The following is a 27413-nucleotide window of genomic DNA, read 5'->3' as shown; positions in this document are numbered from 1 at the left end:
CCTCTCGTGACATACGTGAAAGGCATGCGGAGAGCATTTCGGCAATCTTCCAGATTCAGTGCAGCCGCCAAGCCTTGCTGTTCTGTGTACATCGTGCCGCTTCCGCCTGCGGCTACGGAGCTTCCTGTATCCTGTCGGCGCATTCATCCGGGGCAGCCGTGGCGAGACGAATCAACAGGCACCTCCGGTTGCTGTTACCCTGGCGACTACTGCAGAATCCTGGCCTGCAGTTTTCAACAGTCCTTTTCTTCGTGGGCATACGGACATGCAATGCAAGGGCCATGCGAGTCGTCCTATCGGAGACCCTCCCGTCGTCTTCGGAACACAGCGGAAGTCGTCGTGGAAGTTGTCGGCGTGACCTCCGCTGCAAGACCAACCTCAAGTCCATAAACACCAGGAGACTCCTCCATAGCATGTTTTGAAGATTGGGCTTGCTTTCACGCAATGCACTCTCCGTAGCTAGTTACCTTAACTAACAAGGCAGTGTGTCCGCCTCGCAGCTAGAGTTATTGTTGTTTAAGCAATAAATGCCCTCTTTCTGCCAGACAGAATGTCGTTTCTTTGTTCCCCCTCAGGGGAAGATCCTACGTGGTCGGCGTGCGCTCGGTAGCGCTCGTGATCATGGGGTGGGGTCAACGGTTTTGAAGTGTGTCAGCGACGGTTAAGCGAGGAAAACGTATTAATCGTCCAATTACAATACCCACAAAATTGGAATAAGCTATCTAAAACATAAACTGCTCTCTGCTCTAGCTACGCAGAAATAACGGAAGTATAGCATCATATCCAGTTCGTAGCTTTGCACAAGGGACTTGAATCTTGCTCCTGCAAAGAATGCTTGCAAATCTGCGTGTGAAATCTGAAAAGTTAAGTACGCTGGCACAAAGCCGAGTCATAAGTACCATAAACATTTTCCCCCTCCCTTCGTGTCGACACTTTAGGTTCCTGCTAATACACTTGTTTTGCGAAACATGAAGCATGGTACAAAAAAACACCATATACGGTTATATTCCAGAGGCCGTGTACTAACATGCGCTGCTGGTCCGTGATAATCCGACTATATACCGACATTCTAGCCCAGGCATACAGTTATTTTCTGCGAATCTTGAGATTTCTTTCGTTTTTTTCGACTCAAACTTTCAAACTTCGCCGCCCTAAGTGCAGTTAGCTATTTTCTGCTATCAGCATTTATTTGAAAAAAAAAAACTTAAGCTATATCTATGCTCCGTTGCGAAGTTTCAGCCAGGTTATAAGAATAATATGAGCAGCCAAACTGCAGAAAATGAAAGTTGGGAGGCCATGGACTATAGGCGGTATGTTCTTATTATGTGCAGTGAAGAGGCCAAAGATTCCCAGAAATGAGGCCAGGCTTCTAACGCAGCATTTGAGACATACGCATTTCCTCCCGGTGCCACAGTCTCTAATGGAAGTTTTCATGGCATTTATCCATTACAGTGACCTCAGATATTGCTACTTGCCTCATGAACAGTTTTATTTATTTTTTTATCTTATTTATTCAATACTGCCAGCCGCCTTTTGGAGGCCAAGGCAGGAGTGGGGATGGAATTCCACAGTGCTTTGTCAACAGCAAACAACGGTAAAAAAGGGAAAAAAAGAAGGCCTGCAGGTAGGCAACAAAATTTCTGCCGAACAACTCAAATAATAGACTAGTAACAAACACTTTACATTAAAGTACTAAACAACACGCGACAAGGGCAACACTCCAGAATCGAACTAAATACCCTAACTTGACCGGCTGGGGTTGGTTGCAGATAAAAATGTTTCGGCTGACGATAAGGAGTCCAGTTTGCGAGGTAATGCATTCCAATAACCTATCGTTGTGGGAAAGAACGACAGCTTGTACGCATGGTTCTGCATTTGGGAACTACAATTGTTTTATCGTGTTTGTGCCGAGTTTGTCGTGTTCTGTTATAATGCATATAAGTGTGAAAGTCTATTCTGGTGTGATTATTGACGATGTCGAATAACATTTTCAAGCGATGCATTTTGCGACGAGATTCCAAGGTGGGCAAACCGGAACGGCTAAGAAGATCAGATATCGATACATGTCGTCCGTAGGCGTTGAAAATGAATTCGTTTGAAATGCAAACCAGCGCTTGGAACTTGTTTGCACGAGAGCCCTTGTTTGCTACTGCAGTGGAAAATCTTTTCATTCCTACACCATTCAGACAAAGTTCTTTTATCTTCGTTTCAGTGGAGTCGAGACTGCGCCGCTGCAGCATTGTGCAGTCCGAAATTTAAAATCACGAGTACAAACGGCTCTTCTCTGTTGCAATATTATACAGAATATGAAAACACCTAGACAACTAGAAACGGTGCCATGTCTTCAGAGTCATGCTTATTAAAGGCTAAGCTGGTCAGAATGGCTGGTGAGTGAGGGCGCGAAGAGTGCAGAGAAATACGAAGACAAAGCACAATGACTTACGCTGCTTATTTCTATGTCTTGCAGAAGTTAGTGTAAATTCAAGCGGCAAAATGTGCCAAAAGTGTATGGAAGCTGCGAGTTGCTTGTGGTATGGGAGCATTTCAAGCCTAAAATGTCCCTTACTTTACGGGATGCACATGTTCGTAATTTTTTTTTCACAGAATAATATACCGACCTCCAAAAGAAATGCGTGTGAGGATTGAGATGTGAACAGAGAAGTTTATTCCGGTCAACCTCTCCATTCCGCCAATTTTAGCCATTTGAATGAAAGCACCTGGAAGAATGACGTACACCAAAGAGTTTAGGATCCTACGTAGCGGTGCTCTATTTCAGATTTCTTATTTCGTTGTTCATCGTATCTCGGCGGCTACTTCGCCGAAAAATTCGTGCTATTTAGAAAAGCCTGATGCAGATTTGGTGAACTTTGTATCATTTAAAAAAGGTGGTTAAACAGCAATGGTTAAAACTAAAAAATACATATTGTCTCTAGCCGAAGCTCGAACTTCATTCGTGATTTGTTTCGCGTTTTCATTGGCCTTTCTGTTGAAGCGCTTGTAAACTGAAGAACACTTAAAGAGGGTTTGCAATTTTACCGTTAAATTCGCGTGTCTAGTTTCGATACTGCATTCTACTAGAGTGACAGCGCACCTATTTGGCGCATCTGAATTTTTTTAACTATTGTAAATATTGCGTCGTCTATAAGTTTCAAATTAAAAAGTCGAATACAGTATTGAACACAGTTATAAATAACGTGCTTACGAAAAAGCGAACGCTCCGCAGTGAATAAAAGAAAGAAAATACCGTTAGCCCCCCAAAAAAAGAAAATTGAAGCCGGGAGAAAAGTGAGATTCTGGCATATGAATACCTCCGTGAGTGTTCCTTGTGATGACGTAGCCATCAACCCGCTGCCATGTCGTCACGAACACGTGGTCCGTTAGATGGCTGGGGATTGGGCACCGCAAGAGGACAGGGTTGCCGGCAATGACATGCTTGTCTGAGAAGCGTATCTCGTAGTTGGTATCCAGCACTGCAAGAGAAAACATCCCAACTGTTGGCCACGTGTAGATACCTTAATTTCAGGAAATAAGTGGGAAACATGCAAACGAAAGCGCGCAATTTCTTTGTCTTTGATTAAACGATATTTATAATTGTCTCAATTGTAATTTAAAGTTGGGTACAGCCTAACAAAATACCAGAGCATAAAATTTCTCTTGACCATCAAAGGTTTCTTCAGAGATTTCGTAACAGGGGCTCTTTTGTTGTATCTTTCACGTGTAATTTCTTCTTGTCATGCTGTTAACAAACTTTGAAACTTTAAAAACGCAAAACAGCTCAAGTCTCTGAAGCATTGGACCGGATATTTTACGTTTTGTAATTAGAGCGATTTTCAAATTCTTATTTAGTGAGCTAAGTCAGCCAGAAACTGCAAGTTCTTGAAGCTACTTACAAAAGCCTACATTAGGCATTTTTCTTGAGTTCGTTCGTTTTATGTTTACTAAAGGTGGCGCACTGAAGAAAATTTGCTCGGCTTTGTTCAGTGCACCAGCTTTCATGCAGATGTGAAGGAAACATGAGATTAAGATTTTTATTTTTGCATTTTTATTGACATTTGCTAGCTATTCATCAGTAACTGCTGTTTAGAACAGTGCATCCCTGCATAATAGGCCTGGTCTTTGTAGTGCCACTCTGAGTCAAAACAGTAGTCTTAAGTTATCAATAAGCGTCACGGTAGGACTTATCAGAAACACAAGGCAGGCACCGGTGAGAACACTAGCTAGAAACTGTCATCAGGGAGTTGGTAGACTTAATATGGCTGGAATAATATATTGCACGTGAAACCATACCGAGGCAAACGAATGCTCTCTGTGAGTATTGCACGCCGTACAGAATGCAAGCGAAGAACACCGAAGCGCGTAGCTTTAAAAATAAGCACTCGTTAGTACACTTTCTTTTTCTGGATTTTGATATTTCTGAAATAATCTGGTTTTCTGAGGACGCTCATACCGCATTGGTACACCACTAGACATTTTAGGGTTTGGTTTGGTTTATGGGGTTTAACGTCCCAAAGCGACTCAGGCTATGGGAGACGCCGTACTGGAGGGCTCCGGAAATTTTGACCACCTGGGGTTCTTTAACGTGCACTGACATCGCACAGCACACAGGCCTCTAGAATTTCTTCTCCAAAGAAATTCAACTGCCGCGGCCGGGATCGAACCCGCATCTTTCGGGTCAGCAGCCGAGCACCATAACCACTGAGCCACCGCGGCGGCGACCACTAGACATTTTAATAAATCTTTCTTAAAGGCACACTGCACGCCGATATTCATTACAAGAGGCCCACCCACACTGTTTAAAGGTTTATTTCAGATGTTATTATTACTAAAGGCACGCACATAGAGGAAATTTTCAGAACGCAGTCGCAGCAAAAAAGCATTTCCAGAGGTTTTAAAGTGAAGGCCAGGAATATAATCGACTCTGCGAATCATCAGAGCGGAGGAAGCTGGTGCATGTTCTGTCGTGGGCATACATTCTATGGCAATAACAAGGTTCAGTTTTCGTTTCTGTTTGCTCGAGGCGTTTTCTTCATATTGCTCGCCAGATATGAAGTAAGACACTGCTGCGAACGTGATATGAGGAACAAGCTCTTGCCCGCGCCGCTTTCTCATGAGCTCCCTGATGACACGTAATTTTCAGAGAAACCACGGCCCTGAATGGACCGGCTTTGTTCGATACTGACAAATATTATCACATCTAAAATGTCGTTACGCTTCTTAGACATGGCACAATATCATTCTAAGTGATATGTTGATGAGTTATTTTTCAGACGTTCGACCTGATAGTACAGTTTAGTTTAGTTCAGTTTATAGGGTTTAACGTCCCAAAGCGAATCAGACTATGAGAGACGCCGTAGTGGAGGGCTCCAGAAATTTCCAACACCTGGGGTTCTTTAACGTGCAATGACATCGCACAGTACACGGGCCTCTAGAATTTCTCCCCCAAAGAAATTCAACCGCCGCGGCCGGGATCAAACCCGCGTCTTTCGCCTCAGCAGCCGAGCACCATAGCCACTGAGCCACCGCGGCGGCGACCTTATAGTACAAGCTGCCATAGAACAATCTAGAGTTCGGAATCATGTTTCGGACACGCATTTCCTTTTTCGACTTTTTTTGTCTGCCAAGCCGAGAACCCGCCTTTAGTTACAATACGGGCGCCGAATCCGATAGCCTAAGACCAGCAAGTGCGATTTTGCTCCTCCAGGCTCGAACCAACTCGCGAGAAGAGCCCCGACTATCAAGGTCGGCCGAGTCGCCTAGACGCTCATGCATGTGTTTGTTGACAGTTCGACTTTTTCCAATGCCTAATCGAAGTTGGGACTAAAATCATTTGATAACTGCGCTCATATCTTAATGAAGATCAAATAGATACAGGTAAAACTAAAGATGGTAGTGATGATGCGAGTAATGACAGAAAAACAGAAACAAGAACAATAAGAAAGGAAGAAGACCTGCAAGAAAACAGTCGCTATGGGCTAGAAAAGCAAGCGGAAGAAGATGAAACGAAAAGGCAGGGAGGTTAACCGGGTTTAGAAACTGGTTTGCTGCCCTGATTTGGGAGAAAGTCATGAGGCAATATGAAACATAAGAGACGAGGGAGTAATGAAAAAATGATGTCATCAACGGAGGTCAGTAAGCATGCTGTGAACGCACAACCAGTGGTTAAGTCTCACGCTCTCAAGAAGCGCAGCATTGCCTAGGAGGCCGTCGCCGCTGCCGATCGCCGCGGTAACTGTCCGAGAATAGTGAGTTATAGTATAGCGCGATCTGCGATACGGTACCATGATCGGCTTCCGCGGGGCACCACTATGTACGCGCTGATTGGTACCCGACGCTGCAGGCGCACATGTAGCTGATGAGAACGTGGCGCCACCTGATGCCCCATGGTATACTGCGCACGCGCAGCGGTGCCCGAGGAAGTGGGTCATAGTAGCGGATCACGGATCGCTCTATACTACAACTCTCTAATACTCATCTCAGTCAATGGGCATGATTCAATACGCCACAATGTGTGGCAGAGTGCCTTTCGGCTTTGTACGAATGGTATACGCAAACAGTGCGGGCTAAATTCTTGTCGCATGTACAGATGGCACATTCAGCATTATCAGCCATACCGATAACAAAAGAGTAGTGTTTCGTGAGTGCCAGACAAAGTCACAGGAGACACAAAGAAAAGGGAAATAAAAGCGAAGAGAAATGAGATGCCATAGGACAATACTGCCAGCACAAAATACAGAGATAAATACAAAAAATACGTGCAGACCGCCGAAAACAAAGGAAAAAAAAAGAACAGTACAAAAATTGCAAAAAAAGGGCATGAAGGTCACATAAGGTCCAAGGTACGCAAAGTTCAAAGTGCTGTAGTTTGAAGATTTTCGTACGCTTACTCATCAGCATGCCTCATGATTTACTCAAATGCACATCATCCGCTAATTCAAGCACCAATTTCGCCGCGGTGGCTCAGCGGTTATGGTGCTCGGCTGCTGACCCAAAAGACGCGGGTTCGATCCCGGCCGCGGCGGCTAGAATTTCTTTGGAGGAGAAATTCTAGAGGCCCGTGTACTGTGCGATGTCAGTGCACGTTAAAGAACCCCAGGTGGTCGAAATTTCCGCAGCCCTCCACTACGGCGTCTCTCATAGCATGAGTCGCTTTGGGACGTTAAACCCCATAAACCAAACCAAACCATCAAGCACCAATTTAAACAATGCCTCGTCCCACAACTCTCTCTCAGCCATGCCTACTCGTCTATTTGCTAGAGAATTGAATTTCTGCAGTGAGAGTGAACCGATGAACCGAAAAAATTTAGCGATCAGAAACCGAAAACCTTGTCATTTGATTTCATAACCTATAGCACACTTGAATAAGACATGGTGGCCATGGTGCCATCACATATGAACGGTATCATTTCAGGGGTCGAAAGCATGGTTTTCATTCGGCATCAACCTGCCAAGCCCAGCATGTATCTCCATGTGTGGGCGTTCCTGCTAGTTCTCGCCAAACTGTGCGGCCGAGTTGAAAGAAAATATAGTATTAGCAAATCAGCATCACTGATCGCCACTCAGATTTTGATACACAAATATCAAAGCTTTCATCTTCGATTTGTTCAGTGATTTTGTTCCAAAGGTACATCATCCTTTGGAAATCCCCATCTTTTGATGCAGGATTTAAGTATGCCTTGGCTTCTACCCAATTTCTTTTGTTTCCTCAGAAACTGTCATATATTTTAAATGATGCTTCCACGTGCATTCCACTTTATTTAGCCCTTCCATTCTTCTTTAGTAGCTCGCACATTACTCGTGTATCTGTGCTCAAAATCGCATAGCAGCAGCAAAAAGAGTACGGATTCCCAAAATAAAGCTTAAGCTGCCTTTGCTCCTCCGCTTATCTTCGTTACTCTGTTTTACTTTTTCCCTAATTACGTTTTGCTGTTTTGTTCACCGCTATTTTGACTGCTGCATTTCCCATAGAGCCCACCAGGCAGAGCGCCATATATTGGGTCACCATGAATCGTCCAGTGTATTTATCACAACATAACTGCAATGTTCCATTTTTTTGCTTCTGTGGCCTTTCAGAGGCGCTGCGTCTCTGAGGGGACGTGCCGCAGGGACTCGGGGCAGAGCGCAGTGCAGTAACCAGTCATTTCTCGGTGTCTGTGGTCGACAGCCGCGAGTGCCATCGATTCTAAAGACGACGCGAACACGGAGAAGAGCGCCGGGTCGATTACGATCGTTGCCAGCGCTGTATAGCGGCTCCTCTTCTCGGCTGTACTGCGGCGCTTGACCACTGCTTCTGTGCCGCTGGGCCGACGATATATTTATTTCGGTGATGGCCGCTTAGAAAGTCCGTCGTAGTTTCCCACTGAAAGAAATCTGAAGAAAGAAACGAAAACGATTTCCGGGGATCTTAGTGCAGCGCGACCAGCTGTAAGAAATGAGATGTCTAAAACTTTAAGCACGAATGTATTATTGGAGAAAGAGGCCTGCTCAGATGGAGAAGGACACCTTAGGAATACGGTAACACATGGTACGCTCAGATGAAAACGTCACATTTTGTTTCTTTTCTTATCACCGTAGCGAGATAGTTGCATCCTCTAAGTATTCCACGAGCAAATCCGCCCAGAGCGGCGGACAGATTTCATAATCAGCCCTTAATACTCTATAAATGAAAAATACCTAACAACGCACCAGGAGCACGCTACAGAACCGTGCCTTCGTTGTGTGCGCGGAGTACCCCTGGAAATGATCACCAGATCAGTAAGTTGATTTCAGCGCTGCACTGTGCTGTGCCTGTCACGTAAAAATGAGCAATGCGGCATGCTTTTCACAAAGGTTCCAGGAATAGGCGAGCGATGCTGGCTGAAATCAATTGACGTACGATTGCACACAGGGCTGTAATTGTGTAATTGTGTAATTGTGCTGTAAGTTTGCTTCAGTTTCCTCCCTTCGAGCCACTGCATGAACACCACCCTGATCACTTTGTATACTACGCCTAAAAACAGTGCCACTGCCTCTAGTTTGCCCTTCCTTTGCTTCGTTAAAATTTTTAAGAGTTTTTTTTTTAGTTATAATGTGTACCTGGGCTGGGGACTGCGAGTGTGCGTCCAGGAGAGCTGAGGGACAGTCTATCAATGCTTAGCCATACAAAACAGACTTCAGAAACATTACAAGCAAAAACAAACTTGTCGAAGTATGCTTGGAAAAGTATGTACAGTTGCTGTTCGCTTCACTGACTGATGTTTGGAACAATGGCCATAGTGATAAAAGCTGCCGCCGAGGTGTAACGCAGAGGTTTATTGAGGACAAGCGGGCGACCAATTTTAAAAGTACAGTCGTGTGCCGCACGAGACGGGATAGACTCTTCGCAGAAAAATGCGAATTTTAGCTTTATTTTGCCACAAAGTTTCTGAATAACTTTAAATATCACACGCTAAGAGGGAAACAAGTAAGATAATAGAAAAACGATTCTTGTCACACAAAAATATTCAGAAATTAAGAAATGAATTTGAAAAGTTGTTTGCTTTTTAGTATTTTTTTTTTACAAAATACGGGTTTATGAAGAACAGAAAACCAAACTAACTTCGGTCGAGGCGTAGCCGCTGTGCTCTAGCATACGTTTCGAATAAAACATTTCTCTTCATCTAAGCCCCGACAAAGACAAATCCTTTGGTCGAAACTTGAAAGCATGTCCTCACGTTAAAGTATTGGCTAGCGGTCTGAGACTCATCCTCGACCGGAGTTCATTTCTTGGTAGAATATTGATGCGTTCATTTAAACTACCCAATGACATTCTTTGGCGCCGATGAGGATGCATGATCTAAATGCGTGAGCTAAAAGCGTGGAAAGCTTTCAGCTTTTCAGTAAGATATGTTGCCGGGATAGTAGGTTCTGTTTTTGAACTCATGAAACAAGGCGCTATATAGGTACACACATAAAGAGAGGACGACAAGCATAGGCGTCTGTGCTTGCCGTCCTACCTTTTTGTGTGTGTTGTACTCAAGTGCGTTGTTTGAAAAGATAACTCTTAGCTATTACCGTCTGTAAACTCTGACAAGCATCGTTCAGAAACGACGACCAATCTAACGCCGAATATGCTACCGAACTAATCCGTTTCGAACATTTTACACTGAATTGTATCCAGGAGGGAAACTTTTCCCGTATCCTAGCCTTATGCGGGATTCGCACCTTCAGCGGCACAAACGAAACATCATTGTTTACCACTGCCTTAGACCACTCGGCCATCTCGGTAGGCTGTCAAACTGCATGCTCTGATTGATAGCCTCACGAGCTACGTGTTTTATATCATCGTCTTTGTAATATTTCATCTCGTAGTTTTGTGCTTCCAGATGCTCGAGGGCATTAGCGTTCCTCGTGTGACCCTGCAGTGTAGCTGGGTGAGTAAACAGATAGGAAACCTATATTTTTGTTGGCAATGACAGCTTTATCTTGCAGCCGATGAATATGAGAAGCTGGCTTAGGTGGCGTAATGCCCCGCAATGGCCGGAGAACAGTGGGCGAGTGCTAAAGGACGTCAAGTATCGAACGCAGTGAGGAACGCAGGGGACTTTGTCAAAAGTGAAAGGAATAAGTGTATAAATGGGTCGGCGCTTGGGACGCAAAAATCGGCGGCGAACGACAGGCGTTCTCTTCAGCTTGAAGGATAGCGCCTGACGGAGGAGGGTCTCGGAATTCACGAAAGCAGCCGCGGAGACATATGCGCTGCCAACGTCTAAGAGTATAAAAGGGCGAAGGCGATCACATGTCCGGAAGCGAAAGAATATGGCCAAATGCCGATTGCGGCTGCTGTTATCTGTGAGCCGTTCTATAATGTTATGCGCCTGTTGTGCGATGCATTTCATGCTTTACACCTTCCCGTGACAAAGAGTTAGGTTGAAATTTTTTCAGTAGGAATGACTTCCCTCTTTTTTTTCCCCAAGCGCAGTTACACCACATCCAGTTGTAGCCACAGCGAGAAGAGACAGTGACTACACTTCGTTGAATTACACGCAAAACGAAGCGAAGTAAATGAACACGCTAAAATAATACTATTAAGTTACGAGCACTCTCAGTGTGTTATCATTGACACCTGCTCCGACCCATTAGAAATGTCAACACACGTTTCTAAATAAAGGTATCTCTTGTGTCGTCCCTCTATGAAACCACACTCGCAATCAATAAGGTAGCTTAGAGAGTAGAGTTGCTGAGAGTACAAGAGGAACTTGTGGAAGAGTAGGGGCAGAGCTCTGCTATTTACGGGATATACACGAGGCGCGCAATCAAATTAGGCTGATTAATGGGCGTGCTGTACACAAGGGACGGGGAACGCGTGCCTAAATGCCATGACCGGACACCACTCTGGTAGGCAGCTGCGCGTGATCGCTCAAGCGACGCCGCAAGCTCAGTGGATGCAACACTCTGCCGGAATGGGGGCTTGCACGGAGCGTGCGAGCGAGTATTCGGGCGAGAGTACCCCCGATATTCTATTGGGAAAACGAACTTCACGGGAGAAAATAAAGAAAAATAAACCGCCTCGCTGCAACGCCGTAGAGAGTGCTGTAACTTACACACTTTTTAAAGCAGTCTTGATTGTTCTGCGCAATAAAAAGAAACATTGACCGGTGAATGCCATGTGGATGCACTCTGGAGCCAGAGAAATAAAAATGCAGCCATTAAGAATTAAAATTTTATTTCCATTTATGAACATTCAAATAGGAAGGAACGCAGAAGGTTTAAGGGTAGCAATAAAAGCACCTAGGAAGTGTACCGCTTTAGGAAACACAGACATGAATGTCTAAATGATGTCAAGAGTGAATACGTGAATGAAAAACGAATGAACGTTTTCTGCCTAAAGTGTGTTCCTAGTTTTGATGCCTTTGCTCGGCGGTTCACCGTAATGACGCGAAGAATGGGTCACGATAAATATGCGTCACCAGAAATTGCGGTTTGGGCTGCTTATCGTAAGCGATTTCACAGATTATGCGTGGACACTCTGCAGTCTTTTTAGGTGACTGAGTTCTAACCCATTCTTGTGCACATTGGCGTAATGCATGAAATAATTCGTTGCTTTTTCGCCCATGTCGCTATTTCTTGCCCCTGTAGTTGCAGCCCATTTTTGTCGGGCTCGGTGTGTGTGCTTGGTACAAAAACATGAAACTGCCGAATAGTAAAGTTGAGATACACAGAATTTCCATGTGCAGCACGTAGTTGCACACGGAATGACAGAGAAAAACATTGTCTTCGATAAAGCAACAGAGCAGCGCTTTCGCGGTTAGGGTAATTTTACTTCCTTGAGCTTTGTTTACTGGGTAGGTGTCTTCAACGCAGTCTTGGAGATATTACCTGCCTATACAGGCGTGCGCACTGTCCACGAGACGAAAAGCATGCGCGAAAAATTCGGCCAAATGTGCTATGCCTCCAACCTTCACTTTCCTCCGTCGCACAAGTCAAAGCATTGTGTAAGGCAAGAGTTGACCGCAGCGGTGGCCAAGTGGTTCAGCATCCGCCTCGCATGCGGGAGATGCGGGGTTCGATCGCCAGTGCCGCCTGGTACCCACCGGTGATACAGTAAGTACCAGCTTTCCCCTGGTCAGGCGCTCAGATTATCTGGGTTGAATTGCTTTGAGAATGAGTCTTTCACTCCACCTTGAGTAGTCGAAAAACACCTGGTTCCAAGGCACTCTTTGGCAACAGAGGCTCTTGCGCCATTAAAATTCGTCTTCATCAACACCATCCCCAGTTGACTCGCAAGCAGTTTACTATTGATGAAGATGTCTGCGCAAGAAATATATCAAAGTAGTATTCCTCAGTGTTTACGATGCTTTTAACACCATCCTTGAAGTTCAATTCCGCAGTAAAGCTTAACGAGTGGGGAGCGTTTCCCAGTTTCTATCTATACTGCTCGTAATAGTACTTTTGGTCGTGCCGTTCGCTCCTGATTGGCGTCGATTACACTGTTGGGTCTTGTCATTGCGTCCTATTAATCGTTGAGCACATCTGAACGTATAAAGGTGCGCGTTTCCGCTGGCTTCCCATGGTTTCTGTTTGTTTAGCATATTTCTTGGTGTCCACCAGCTTTCTGCTAATTAAAGGTGGCTTTTGAGCGCCACTCGTGTTTTCAATAGCTGTCAAGAGGATTATTGTTTCTTCTTAAAGTTAGTTGTTCTGTACTTGGTGCCATTTCTTCTCCTTGCCTGCACCGCATATCTTGTTCCCTCGTCTACAAGCACGCTGAAAGAACCAGAGCACTATATTCCTTGTAATGGATATACCAATTTTCTGCTTTCGAGCTGCCTGATATATTGCCTCGCTTCCTGGGTTTCCTTGCACGTGTTGCGAATGACACGAGTTTAACAACTTTAAATTGCGTTTACAGACACAAGCTAACGGGGTTCGTCATTGATCTTGTCTTTCGACTGGAAATCCACAAAGCAAACAAAAAAGAACAAGAGGCCAAACAATTGCGTTTCCAGAAACATAGAAATATTGAAATGACAGCGAGAAAGATATTCGCAGAAAGTCCAAGTCCGATACCTATTACAAATGCGAAAGGTTTTGGGCTGTGACGTGTTCTCGTTTCGAACCGCCTGTCTTTTCCTGATGCGGCGTACAAGGGAATACATTGGCGTGCTGCGAGAACGCCGACTGCCACAAAAAAAAAGGAAACGTCGGCTGCATGACGACACATAAAAGATTGCTTTATATCGAACGAATGCAGTGCAAAATGGATGTGCGCGGAAGGAGCCTGACATAGATTGATATTAAACAGAACACGCCTCAAAAGAAGTCCAAGCGGGAAGAGAAAAATGTGCGCTGTTGCTGAGAGGAAAAAGGCAAGCACTTCTGCCATGGCAGAAGCACCTGCTCTGTGCTTCTTTTCGAACTTTTTCTCACCCTGCACACCTTCTCTCTGTATTCAGGTTCTATTTCGGTTGTATTTTAACCCCATTTTATGAAAAATAGGCGTCACTGAAGATGGAGAAGAAGGAAAAGTCCTTTTTTCTCTTCGCTACAACTTCAATGTCTTGCTGAAGCTACAATGCCCATTCTTCAAGGTAGTGGTTACATGCTCTTTTTTTATATTTTCTTCAAACATGCGGGCGAAAAGACTGCTCTGTCCACCGCTACGATATTTCACCGCTTACGAAACGACGCGATACACTGCGACATTAAAGGCGGTGTGCTGTCGTACCAGCTTAAACTTTAGATTTAACAGCTATGCGAGCAAAGAAACCCTCAACGAATGTAACAGCGGCAATGCAACAAGGAAGATAAAGAAAGCTGAAAATCTGAAAGCGTCCTGCAGCTGACCGAACCTTTTGAATAGCATAGCCACATCTTTATGTACACCAATAAAGATTGGTTTATAAGGATTAGTTTGGTTTGGTTTGGTTTATGGGGTTTAACGTCCCAAAGCGACTGAGGCTATGAGAGACGCCGTAGTGGAGGGCTCCGGAAATTTCGACCATCTGGGGTTCTTTAACGTGTACTGACATTGCATAGTACACGTGCCTCTAGAATTTCTCCTCCAAAGAAATTCAGCCGCCGCGGCCGGGATTGAACCCGCGTCTTTCGGGTCAGCAGCCGAACATCATAACCACTGAGCCACCGCGGCGGCTCTTTATAAGGATTGGCGTCGTCGCTGAAAAATGTAAGTGAAAACTTCCACCTTATAGTACAGACCAAATGGTGAGCTGCCAAGCGTGAGTCACATCAGGTTAGTGAGGTCTCTTGGAAAATATCTGTCTGTTTAAAACCACAGGGAAGATTCGGACACATTTTTTATGACATAAGCGTACTGGCGCTAACAAACGGAGACAACACGCTTAAGAAAGGACTGGCGCCAACACAAGTTTCGCGTCTCCGTCTCAGTTTTCTAGCGCCAGTATGCTTTTTGCATAAACCACGTCATTCTACAACCAGCTACTTCAAATCAAAGCCTTGTTGGAACAATTTTTTTTAGATTTTTCTTTTGTTAGATATGCTACCGAACCCCTTAACAACAATTCTGTCTGTCACAAGAAACATTTTAGATACTGGGGTAAGCCTCACAAAGCGTGCAGTAGAAGAATAATTTTCCTTGGTCTCGGTGCTGGAGCGGAGAAAAGTTGGTGTCCTTGGCTGTTGCCTTAACTAGTACTCTTCCCACCGTTTTCCTTAAACTTCAGTCTCGGTGAACTCTAGACGCTTGGCAAGGCTGCAGCCTTACGACGACCTTGCTGCTAGTTAGGGCAACCGTGCAGATTTGTTCAGAATGATAACTCCCCAAGTACTCGTCCACCTGAGCCTAACTACATCCACTGCAATAGGCATTTAATTCTGCACTGGGCACAGTTAGGCTGCTGGTGTTGCACCTCCTGATGCTGTTATCCACCTCGCTGAAGGCTGGCTGCAGAAGTAAGCCGACACGAGATGATAGAGGTACCACTTTTCCGCTGGGTTTATGAATGCTAAAAATCACGGAGGCTTATGCACACTAGCGGAGGTGATCACGGTAGCGCTTTCTAACCGGAGTGTGCGACAGCAAGCGAAGTTAAAAAGAGATACTCAGCCCGTTAAAAGTTTTCGTTCACTGAGTCTGTTTGATGGTTTGCCACATTTTACGAGAAAAACTAGGTCGAGAAGAATGAAAACATTCAAATGAATACGGAAAAAAATATTCCGCGTGTAAGGATGACAGCCGCGCGCCGGAAAAGAAATCGAACATCGTGATATTTTACACTATATTGTTTTTGCAGCGTAATTGAAATGTGCTAGTAACAAGCAAGAAAAAGAATTGAGGAGAGGGGGGGGGGGGGGGGGGGGGCGTTGAAGGGGCGGTACAAGCAATAAGAAAACAGACCATTAATAGAGTTTTTCAGCCATTGCCGACAATTTTACCTAGTTCTCTGGGCCTCCGAATGTTGACTGCGATAACAATTGTTCCCCTGGAACCATCTCTCTCGATCTATGTCTAATGGGCTTTCTTTTCGGGAGTCGTCAGATGACTTCACTCGGCATACATTGCGCCACATATTTGTGCGGATGCACCGTGACTAAGAGCAGCTAAGGACCGTACTCTAAAAAAAAATCCTTGTGACTAGCTTTCTAGCCTCCATAAAAAAGAGCAACATATTTCGTAGTAAAATACTGAAAACCTTTCTGGTCTTTGCGCATAGTAGCCGAAAGGTCGGCTCGCTGCCCGACAAGCCACGCATGCGTGACTTTCCATTCAAAAGATTTTTGACCATTTTTGATAAAGGTGTCAGTAAAAACAAGTATTTGCTGTGCTACATTATGCAAGGCAACGGAAATCTTCATTCGAAACCTTGTTAATGCTCCTAACCATTTCATGTTATATGCAGCCGTCAGATGATGAAAACCTATTTCTGCCTTGAGTTCGTATAGAATCTAATCTACCTTCTTGATAAATAAACCTAGCTCCTTCCACTCCTCTCGCAGTATTCAAATCATACAGGCGTTGGTGGACATGGCTATTATCGCATCAGATGCAACGCCTCTAGAGGCGATGTTTCTGCTCGCAGCTCAGTTTCAGAAAATCTGCCCTGAGGTCTGTACGGGTTTAAACGCATTTCAGCTTTGCTTCCTTCACAGACAACAAAAAAAACGCTGTAAGTGAGACGATTTGCACTGTGCCAGAACGACTGGAGGTGTTTCCTCCGACTCCTTATTAAAAATTGCGACGAGCAAGTTTCAGCGGTCTTTAATGAGAGAAATTTTCCGCTTGGTGTAACTCGAGCATGTTGGCTAAACTAACAGCTCAAGTCGCTGATTTAGCTGGCACACTTAAGCCATTATATGAAAAAAAATTGCGGCCTATTATTGCTCACCCAGCAATAGGTATGCAGTTGTTAGACTTACGCTTAAAAATGAAACGTTTGTTGCCAGGCGCCATTGCCAAGCTGGCGTCCCATAGTTCTTTCTATCAGCGGTCAAATTTTCAACCGGCCTCTCTATTTCAGTTTGTTTCAGTTCAGGCGCTGAGACAGCGATGTTTTATACTGTTGTTTAAATTGCACTATGAATGCCGTAGAGGTAATATAGGAGTTTAAAAAGCCAGAAATCAAAGCAAAAGAAACGGCTTTCAAAATTTTCTGTGGTTAGTGCTGGCAACTGGTCTCGTTCAAAAGTGCCGAAACAAAACAAACTCTAAAATGAGGGCTGCAGGAGCAGCCGAAAATTCTCCACAGTGGCTTCATCTTTGCGTCTTTTGCGAAACACCGGCTGTTGCGCTAACTTGCCCCATTGGTCCTATCGATCCTTGTTTTGGCCACCGCAGACTGAGTCCCACCGTTGCAGCTGCCATTGCCAGCGTCGCTTTAGACAACCTGGCGCACTCAGTGACGTCTCTGCGAGTTTAGGTCAGCTTGCAACGTGCTCCTGAGGCTCTTAAAAAAGAAAATCAGCTCCACTGCATGAACCCCGATCTTTATACAGGAGCTAACGGAATTTTACTGAACACAAGAACTGAAATGAGCGACGCCGTAGCTTGATAGTTTCGTAATTTACGTTCCGAAAAGTGCTTCTTTGTTCTCCTTGCTGAAAAGAGTGATGATAAAAGCATCAAATAGACCCCACCACACGGCTGACTTAAGTATAAATTGTTATTGAAATGCGTCGCGCCACAGCCGTTGCGGTTGTTGCGCTGCGGTGAATATACAGCACAAGGTACATTTTAATGATCAGCGCCCCTGTGTGTCTTTCGCTGTTACCATCCAAATAGCCCGTAAACTCGCCCTTGTCGTTGCTTTCGTTGTACCTAAAACAGACTATGCAGTTCAAAAAGCCCTTGATTGAAATCGGCAAAGTTAAGCTAGCGTTTGTTACAGAAAGAAATAACACTGCTCCCTCCCACAATCTTAACTCTCTCAATACCTCCCCCCCCCACCTCCCACACCTTTATAAAACCACGCCAGTAATCTTTGCCGCGTAATGTGATGCCGTTACATAAACGTATTCTCCAATTTTATTGGTTACTCGTATAGGCTGTTGGAATGGCTGGCAGGTGGAAAATTGTGACGAGTTTAGTGCGATAATACCCGCCCAGTTCACGTGAGAGCTGGAAAGAAAAAAAAATCACGAAATATGCTCAGTGGGTTGTTTGTGACATATTTGCTTCAAGGAGGAAAACAAATTTTGCAAACCGACTGAAAAAAGTAGTATAATGTGTACTTGATTGAGTAAACCTTATAAATGTAGACAATGCATCTGCATCAAAAAAGGTGAACCAGTGGCATTCATTATGACCCTCTGTTATTGAGTAGACATGGTTTCTTGGAGAAAAAGCGAAGTCTGGGACAAACATTTAAAGCTACAAAATGAGTAGTCTACATGCTATGAAAATGAAATAAATAAATAAACATTCATAAATGTGTTTTCCTTAAGGAACTTTGATGGGAACAAGAAAATTGTTTGTTAAAATCCAAATAAGCCTCGAGCGGATCTTCGTGCAGAAGAAAGATGCGGTAAATATAGAATCAGTGCGATATAACAGCACACCATAAAAGATAGATAGCATTTTGGTGAAAGGGAAAATTATGCTAATAATGCCATTTAATAAAGCCAATTTAAGTTTTATTATTGTAAAACGCTTACATATTGTGTAAATGAATAATACGCTAAAAGAGAGCATAGTAAGCAGAGCCCTGACCGCGCCGAAGTGCTGTTATCACAGAAAAAATAAAAAAAGAAATTATGATCGAGGATAGCTGCCTCATAGCTTCTACTGTCAAGATTTTGGTCCTATTCGATCCCAGCTGCTATGACAGAAATCAAATCATGAACTTGTTCCCCCTCATCTAGCCAATGAGGCAATGGAGGCTGAGAAATAGCATAGCGCCGGACTTCTATTTTCTATTGACACAAAGGCTTCTCTTTCAGGTTCTTTTATGCAGCATTGTACTAGCCTTTATAATAACCTTGAAGACTCAGCAGTGTCCTCAGACGTGCCGAGACAGTCAAACTGGATTTGATTCCTTCAAAACATTTCGTCCTCTATCTCCAGAAACGTGCCCGGAGTGAAATTTCAGTTATTTCACTCGTACCTATGGTGTACAGGCATACAGGCATACTATAAATCTTACTTTACTGTCTGCATATGCGTTCATAACCACCTGGATCATGTATTGCGGCGATATATCCGGAACATCAAATTCTCCTTTATTGAGCGGTATCAACGCCTTGCCAACGAACGCTCCACGAGATTAGTCAATTAAGATGGCTTCAGTTTGTTTCTTTCCAAGCAGGGTCTTATCTCGGTGTGAAAACAAAGGATCACTCAATAAAAACCTCGGTTGTTAGTAGCGCTGTGTTGCCGTACTACATCTTTTGTCTCTGTTTTTTGCATTGTCTATTCAAGCTAACCATTATTTCCGCACTCCAGTCGTCTCCATCGTTATTAATGCGCTCATGCTAAGAAAGCCACCTTATCTAGCACTATAACAGAGAGGACAGCGATTTAATTGCATGACTTCGGGGACGCAGAACTGCCTTTCTGGCACTGATTAGCCGACGAAGGCACTTATTTGGCCGGAAGGCATTGGGACAACTAACGAGCTCCTTTGTACTTCTCTGTTTGCCCGTCCGTGACGAAGCAGGGAAGGGCCACATCTTCATTATCGACGCCCGAAGCAGGAAAAGTGCAAAAATGAAGCACTTTCCACGACGCCTTCGAGACACTCGCACTTTTATATGCCATGAATTTTTTTTTGTTCGGTTTGCACTCATAAAACAATAAATTTAAAAATGAATGCGAGGGAAGGCCCACAAGGAAGCATTGTACGCGTTTTTTTTTCTTTGCTTCAAGAATAAAGAATGCTTTGTCTTGCACTCGTCAGCATTAAGACTAAAGTAAGATGTTAGAGAAATACATTAACAAAGTCAGATATTTCAACGCAATGGTAGAAGTCACCACAGCCTCAGATTTTCAAACCGGAAGGCAATGTTACACTAAGGGCGACAGTTCGTCGAAAAAAAAATAATAAGGTTAGGTTGGGGGAAGGTGAATCGAATACTCAATAGGAGTACCCATCGCCTTTCACTCAGTCACTAAGAAAGAGAGTATGAAAGCGCAAAGCAAAAGAATGAAAATAGGCAGAAAGAAAGAAGAGGTAAGGGTTTAAACGTCAAAAGAACGCGTGTGCTCGTTCGACCAAGTCGCAGTCGTCACAAAAGACCAATGCTTTCCAGTCACGTGTACGCTGCTCCTCGAAGGCACTTTGGCGCGGATCGTCACAGCTTTCCTCTAGACTTTTAGCGGCAGGAAGAAGAGGCGATTCTTTCACGAAGCCAAAAAAGAAGAGATCCTGTTCAAAAGTCTGTTAAATTTTTTATTGCTTTCTTTTTCTAGAGCTTTGCACGAGACACCCTTGTCTTTCTCCCTAATTTTCTCTCTGCCGGAAAAGAAGTAAGTTGTGGTAGCTTGCAGCACTGTTGAGCGGTTATTGTTTCTTTTGCTCTCTTTTTACCAAGACTATAAGCCTGTTCTTGTGATGCGATGTTAGTCACACCTTTGGGTCTTGGCACTTCAAAATTGTTTCTTGTTTGGGCGCAGAAGAATGAAGAGAGGTGGCGGAAAATAAAGAAATGAACTCTTGCACCGCATTTTGGGCCAAGATGCAAGGCTAAAGGAATTATTTCAATAGACGCAGAAACTGATGTCACGTATGATTCATATTCATGCATTCTGTAGCGACAATTCCTGTGTAAATATTCTCGCTTTTCTTCATGCACTGAAAAGTTAGATCGAAATTTTTACGGCGCAGATGGCCTCTATACCAAGAAGCTTTCAGATTTCTAAATATTCTCGAGCAGAATATTTTACTGCAGAATAAATAGGCTTATTTAAGGGCCTAACAAAAAGTCTATTTCGTTACGATTTTTTATATTCGGTTGGTTTGCAATCAGATCTTTTTGGAGTGACATCGCATTCGGTGCAAGGCATGCCTATGAGAGAGTATTTTGAGGGACCGCCTTAGTAAACCTTCTGTTGCGTGTGTATTTGGCACAAACAGTGAACAAACAAAGGAAAAAAGAAAATCTTATATCTTTTAGGTCATGCTTACATAAAGCGTATTCTGGGAGTCGCAACTATTTCCTTTTGTAGTTTGGCACACGGATATCGAGGCTGGAGTTTATATTACGCCTGTTTGTGTTCTCATCCAAAACATACTTTACTTTTTGGGCCTTCAGTTGAACTCTTTTTGTTATACGATTGAGGTAAATGGCGAGGTAATTGTTGCTTCCACATATATTCGATTTTCAGCTTTTACTACCCTGATAAAAATGTATACCTAAAAATACATGCATTCATTTTACCTAATAATCCTCATTAAGAGCATTAGAGCTATGCAGAACAAGAAGTTCTTTAGTTTCTTTGGGTTTACTCCGTAACCAGTGCCACTGTCACAATGCGAAAATGTTGACGTCTCTGTTGCAGTCCCTTTGCAGCCTTACATAGTGAAGCCTGCTTTGTCGAAAACCACCCCCACTAGCCATCGCACCAATGCACCCCCCCTCCCCCCTGTCGTTACCCACGGTCGCCCCCGCATTCACCCTTAGATGCACCATCTAATCCTACTCCTCTCTCTAGACCTCTAGAATCGGCATCTCCGCCCCCCCCCCCCCCCCCTTCAGCCCACCAAACTACTCTCTCCGCAATGTCTATACCAGGAGCACCGGAAAGAAAAAGGGCCACCGGCGTTCATTCCAAGGACACAGATTGAATTCAGGTTTCTTCTAGACGCACCACTCACCAGCCACCTCCTCATCTCACCCGTATAGCTACTGGGCTGCCTAGCTACTCACCGCTCCCCTCGACATAACTCTGCACCCTACAGAAGTGCACCCTACAGAAGAAGATTGGGTGCACCCATGTACCCTACAGAAGTGCCACCCACCTACGCTTGCGTTCACCATCCAGAAGAAATCCCGTCGCCTGCGTGAAGCTTTGAGAAAAAGCATTCAATATAGCAAAAAATTAGCAAAATTAGCTATTACGGGTAACTTCCTCTGCTTGTGCAGAACTTTCACGTCAGGTGTCAGATCGTCCCTTATTTTTTTCTTTTCCGTGCATTGTGCACCCAGCCCCTGAATTTTATACTTTTCTTTTTTAAGCTTAGAATTTATCACCTCTCTGACAGTCTCTTGCATATATAGTAACTAAAACCGAAGAAAGAGAGGTAAAAAGAATACCCACACCCAAAAATGATTTGTTCAGCCCACTTGTTGTCATTGGCTTGTTTTTGAGAATTCGCGGTGCCAGAGGCGAGCTGCTCGGCTCCAGAGATAAGCAGAAAAAGGGAGCGTGGTTAAGTTCTGTACTGAAGTGCAGTATTGAAAGACAATCCCGAAGAAGTGCATGTGGAGTTTCCTGAACATTTACAAGCATATTTGGTTCTGTATCAGAGCAGGTTCTAAAGCATAGTAATTATCCTTGCGGAAGATCTTCCTACCACGCCAGCTTTTTCTTGGGAGCATGTCTTCATTTAGGCAGGGTAGTAGGAAGACGAGGTTACTTGTTTTTATGATGTAATAAGCATTTGTGACACCTCGTGAATGGCGCATACGATCTTTCTTGCTGGTGGTATAAAGGTAGCTGAATAAGGCACACGTCTGAGGGGGATTTCCAATACTGCAATTTTGGTGAGCTAGAAACGCGACAAAACTTTCGATTTTACTTCCCCTCTGCGGTAGAGGGCGCCCGGGCTGTGTCAGTATTGGAGGCGGATTAGCGCCAATCTATATTCGCGCAAGATGGATTGCTTTCGGGACTCAGAAGGGAGGCTCAAGCTAACTTCGTATTCGTGAGCCTGTTCCATGAATAGGGCATCTACAGCGACAGCATAATTTGCCCTAACAAACGAGCTTTCAAAACAGGTTATAGCCGTCCTACCGACCTCCCTCATGTCGCAAAACGTTGCGTGTGCCATGCGTTCCGAGCCAGTGGACACTGACCGTTAGGTGCTCATTAGCCGCGGGCGTCGCGCTTCTGTTAGCAATGGTGGAATTCCTCCCCGTTGGCCGCGTTGCCCGGCCACCTTCCATTAGCGTCGCGGAACTATCGAGCGTGCTCGCCGGCCGTAACCGGTCAGAGAAGCACGGCGGGAAAGGGCGCGTCGCTTATTCAGGCGACACAAAGCTGCTACGCTTTGCGCCTGTTCGGACCAACACGAAAGAAGTGAAGTAGGGTGACGTCATTAAAGTGTGTACTGCGATATGTCTATATAAAAGGAATATTTTATGAGCCTCCATACACTTACAACGCACTGGAACATGGCTGGCTGAAATTAGTCATTTATTTCTTTATTTTCAAATATACTAGTCGCACTATCGGACAACTGCAAGTGTCCAATCAGTAAACATGCAAGTTCAGCCTAAGAAAATACATCACAAAGAGACTAATACACCAGGCTGTCAATTACTGTAACGCACAAGCTGGAAGGAGGACAATAGCATAACAGCAAGAAATCTGTGTTTACAAAATCAGTGGAGAAGCTTGGTTTTGCTATCGAGATGCGTTACGGGAAGAACAGGCATTTTGTTTGCTGGGAGAGGAGAGAATAATACGGTACGCTAACTATCTCCGGAAAAATGTGACGGGTTCAGCTGCTGAAAATTTTTTTTTTTTCGTCGCATACTCTGCAGCCAATACATATAGAGCTTCTGTAGCAAAACGTTTTACTCTGCCGAAATACTTGTAACCTTTCAAAATTAAAGGAAGGTCGGGGAAACATCGATATCTCTGCTGAAGGATAAATTGCCGAGAATTACGAAACCCTACATGGTTTTCTTAGTCGCAAGAAAAAAAAATTCAAGGTAATGCCTATTAGTCTGGTGTGATCCTTTAGAGCTAAGTGGCGGGCCGCCGTGGTGGTTCAGTGGTTATGGTGCTCGGCTGCTTACCCGAAAGACGTGGGTTCGATACAGGCCGCGGCGGTTGAATTTCAATGAAGGCGAAATTCTAGAGGCCAGTGCACTGTGCGATGTCAGTGCACGTTAAAGAACCCCGGGTGGTCAAAATTTCCGCAGCCCTTCACTACGGCGTCTCTCATTGCCTGAGCCGCTTTGGGGCTTTAAACCCCATAAACCAAAACCAAAACAACCAGAGCCAAGTAGCATAGAGTTTAAAACGCTGGGCTGTTGGTAAGTTGTTTACACTTATTCTTCACATGGAGACGGCTAAGTAAGCGCAGTTGAGTGAGCTGCGGTCTTGAGAAAGAGATCATGCTTGGCGTCTGCTCCTTTATTTTGTTGTTTATATATTTCTACAATTCCGTTGAAGACTGCACTGAGTTGCAGCACTGCTTCAGGGCTCCACACTAGAAAAAAAAACAATTCAATATAAAAGAGGTATTGGATGCCGTCAAAGAGCGTTACTGCTTCAGTCAGAATAAAACATTAGTGAACGCAGGCAAAAGCCATTCTGTGCAGTTCCATTTAACTAAGAAAATAAAGAATTGGAACGAGCTGCAATTAAAAATTGCGCTAATATTCGCGATGCGTCACATACATGTAAATAAATAATTTCCGAGTGCCGCCCATATTGAAGCTATCGACGATGCTTAGCATAGCTAGGAGCTGAGAGAAGGAGGTTCTGGTAAAGCGTGTAGCGGTTTTACAATACCTCGTCCTGCACACTAATGTAACGTGCGTTACGAATGAGAAGACAGTGTCTCGTTGTTTGAAACGGCGCTTCTAAATTGAGGACAAATACAACTGCCGCTACCATAAGAAGCAAGAAACAAATCTACATCTGGCGTCGGAGTAGCCGATTTCTCATGATCATCGGGAGTAAGCAGGCTATAATACTACACAACATGGCTGCTTTTTCGTCACACAGCATCACAAAAAGGAGGGCTTCGACATATTTATGCGGCCTGGTTCGTCATACATAGCTAATTGTTGAACATGTGTTACTCAGCTGTTCTCTCGTCTATTGTGTTTGACGTTCAAACAAAATTGCGAAAATAGAAACCAAATAAGGCTTGACTGCAATTTCAGAAATACGTAGCTGAAGCCATGACTTTGGTTCTTCCACCTCCTTAAGACCTTAATGAAACGAAGCATACCTTTGAATATCTACATAATGTGTTGTCAAATGTGCGCCTGTAATGACGGTTGTTCATTCAGTTTATTTGTGCCGTAGCTGCGGCGGGAGTACACGCTCAAGAGATAAAGAATTTCCGGTCCCCGGCTCAAGGTGGATGAAATCGTTAGAAATAGAGAAATGCTCTTAGAATGTGCACCGCAGGAGCTAGCGCTGTACATTTTTTTGTTTAGATTATACCAGGAAATTGACTCAGTAAATTCACCGTGACATAAATTACACCGAGAATAGTTCTGCGCTATCTGGTACCAACATTTTAACTACTTTATGATTTGTGCAGGTGTCTGACATTTGTTAGTAAACTATAAATAATCGTTTTAAAGTAAACATGTCCTAACGCGGGCTGAGCAACCACCAACTATATCGCTTATATGTTACATCCCCGTACATTATATCACTCTTGAGAGACTTCGCATAAAGTGTACGCAAGAAACCTATTCGTGTTACAGTCCCGTTGCAAACAATTAGTGATGTTCTAAAATATGTTAAGGTAGCTCCACTCAAATTGCCAAGAGAGTCGTATTGATCAATTTTTGTTTTCGCAATCCATTTACATACTTCGCTGGCTCTCATAACCCACTGAACAATTAAATTAACGAGAATTGATGAGCGCACAAGCGCAGGTGAAGTAATGACAGGAATGCGTAAGTTTGAAAATTTTTCGTGCTTTTAACTAGTTAGGAAATGGTGTAAAGCACTTGCACTCGTCTAAACTGAGCCACACCAAAGTAGCGATAACCGCAAGCCAGCGTAGCAGCTCTAGTTGCATATTCATCATTCCCAGCTTTAGTGTCCGTGACAGGTGTCTTCCGGTGATAAGTCACGCGAAATTTTAAGGCGAAAGCCTTTAATGGCGCACACTGTCCTCCGTTAACAAAGCGTGTGGCACGCGTTTAACTCGGGAACTAGAAATCTAGTAGAAATCAATGGTTGCTCCAGATAGAGGAAGAAAAATTTAACCAAAAAGCCAAGTTTGATGACTGTAGATTAATTAGTTCATTAATTGTAGGCAAAAATGTCGAAATTGCGTCGAATAACACGGACGTCGATATTGCCATGGGAACAATGCGAAGTCACATTCACCGGAAGTCGTCACGGCACAGTGAAAATTGTCACAGAATTGTCGAAAAAACGTCAAATTTGTGTCAGATTAGATGGAAAAAATTACCGACGATTACGTTACTTCCTAATGCGAAATTTGAGCGCAGCAAATAAGCTGTTTCACCTTTTCGATAGATTGAGGCAAAGAAATCGAGCAACACATGTATGCGCTATCACAGAATTTTTTTTTTTATTTTTCACACGTATTCGCAATTTCGGCTCGGGCGGTGCATATACAGATCCGCCGCCACCGATCTGGCTCTCTGATTGCCACCGCACAGGGGTTGCATTGGAGGAGGAGCGAAGAAAGGAATTAAGTTCGAGCCGGCGCTTTGACAACCGGAGACTCGCAGGAAGAGGGGGGAGGGGGGCGGCGTGTACACCCAGCGGCAAACGATGGGGGCAGAAGCGCGCGCAGCAAGCGGACAACACGATAAAGGGAGGAGGGAAGAGATAGCAGCGACTGACTGATGCCGCTGACGCCGATAGCGCTGGGGGGATGAAAGGGGGGCGGAGCTGGTTACGAGGCCGACGCCGACGACGACGCGAAACCCAGGAACGGACGCCAAAGAGCTGCGCTCTAAAATGTGTAGTTAAGCGGAATAAACCCTCAAGATTCCCCAAAGTGGTATAATTTGGGTAATGATATAGCCACAGGAATGATGTGACGTCACATCCACAGGCAGTCGTCACGGCATAGTGTCCTCTGCTTTCGCCTCTCAACACTTCAGTTGCCAAAGTGTCCTCGCAATTTTATTGCGAAAGCAATACTACTCTTATGAACGGCCTTTCGCGTAGCGGCGGTCGGTAGGCACGTTTGACCTTTAGAATGACCTCTGACATCATACCAGAATGAGAGATGGGCCACCAAGTTGTGTCGTCGCGCAGCAGCGGCCGGTAGCCACGCGTGACCTGTAGACGCGGCGCACTGCGTTCGTTCTGTAGGAGGCGCTGCGCTTTTGGTTTCGCAACCTACCAGGCTTGGCCAAAACTAAGCCCCCGCTAATTTTTGATGATTTGGGTGCTACCAGTAAAGGCTAAGAGAAAGAAAGAGAAAAAGAGACATCAGTGAGAGATTAGGAACTGCTGGAAAAAGTGCGAAACACCGGAAGGTACGCCTTGCCCCGAGTACAAGGAGCGATTTGTCTTCCATGTCGACAGTGCCTAAGGTGATACTCTATGGCGAAAACAGGTGGGCTTGTTTGAACGGACAGAG

The 27413-nt window shown here is 44.4% G+C and overlaps 1 protein-coding gene across 1 annotated transcript in view; it reads right to left on the bottom strand.

Moving 5' to 3' along the window:
* Positions 1–27413, bottom strand: part of LOC149371600 (cell adhesion molecule Dscam1-like) — a 184964-nt gene that overhangs the window by 71418 nt on the left and 86133 nt on the right. The window contains exon 3 of the mRNA XM_089585203.1: positions 3309–3470. Within this exon, the coding sequence (XP_089441329.1) occupies positions 3309–3470 (162 nt within the window). The remainder of the gene's footprint in view (positions 1–3308; positions 3471–27413) is intronic.

Source organism: Amblyomma mixtum, chromosome 1 (genome assembly GCF_055824585.1).
Source record: "Amblyomma mixtum isolate Tamu chromosome 1, ASM5582458v1, whole genome shotgun sequence".
NCBI lineage: Eukaryota > Metazoa > Arthropoda > Arachnida > Ixodida > Ixodidae > Amblyomma > Amblyomma mixtum.
Note: the sequence above shows the minus strand (reverse complement) of the source record. Positions and strands in the feature narration are given on the sequence as shown.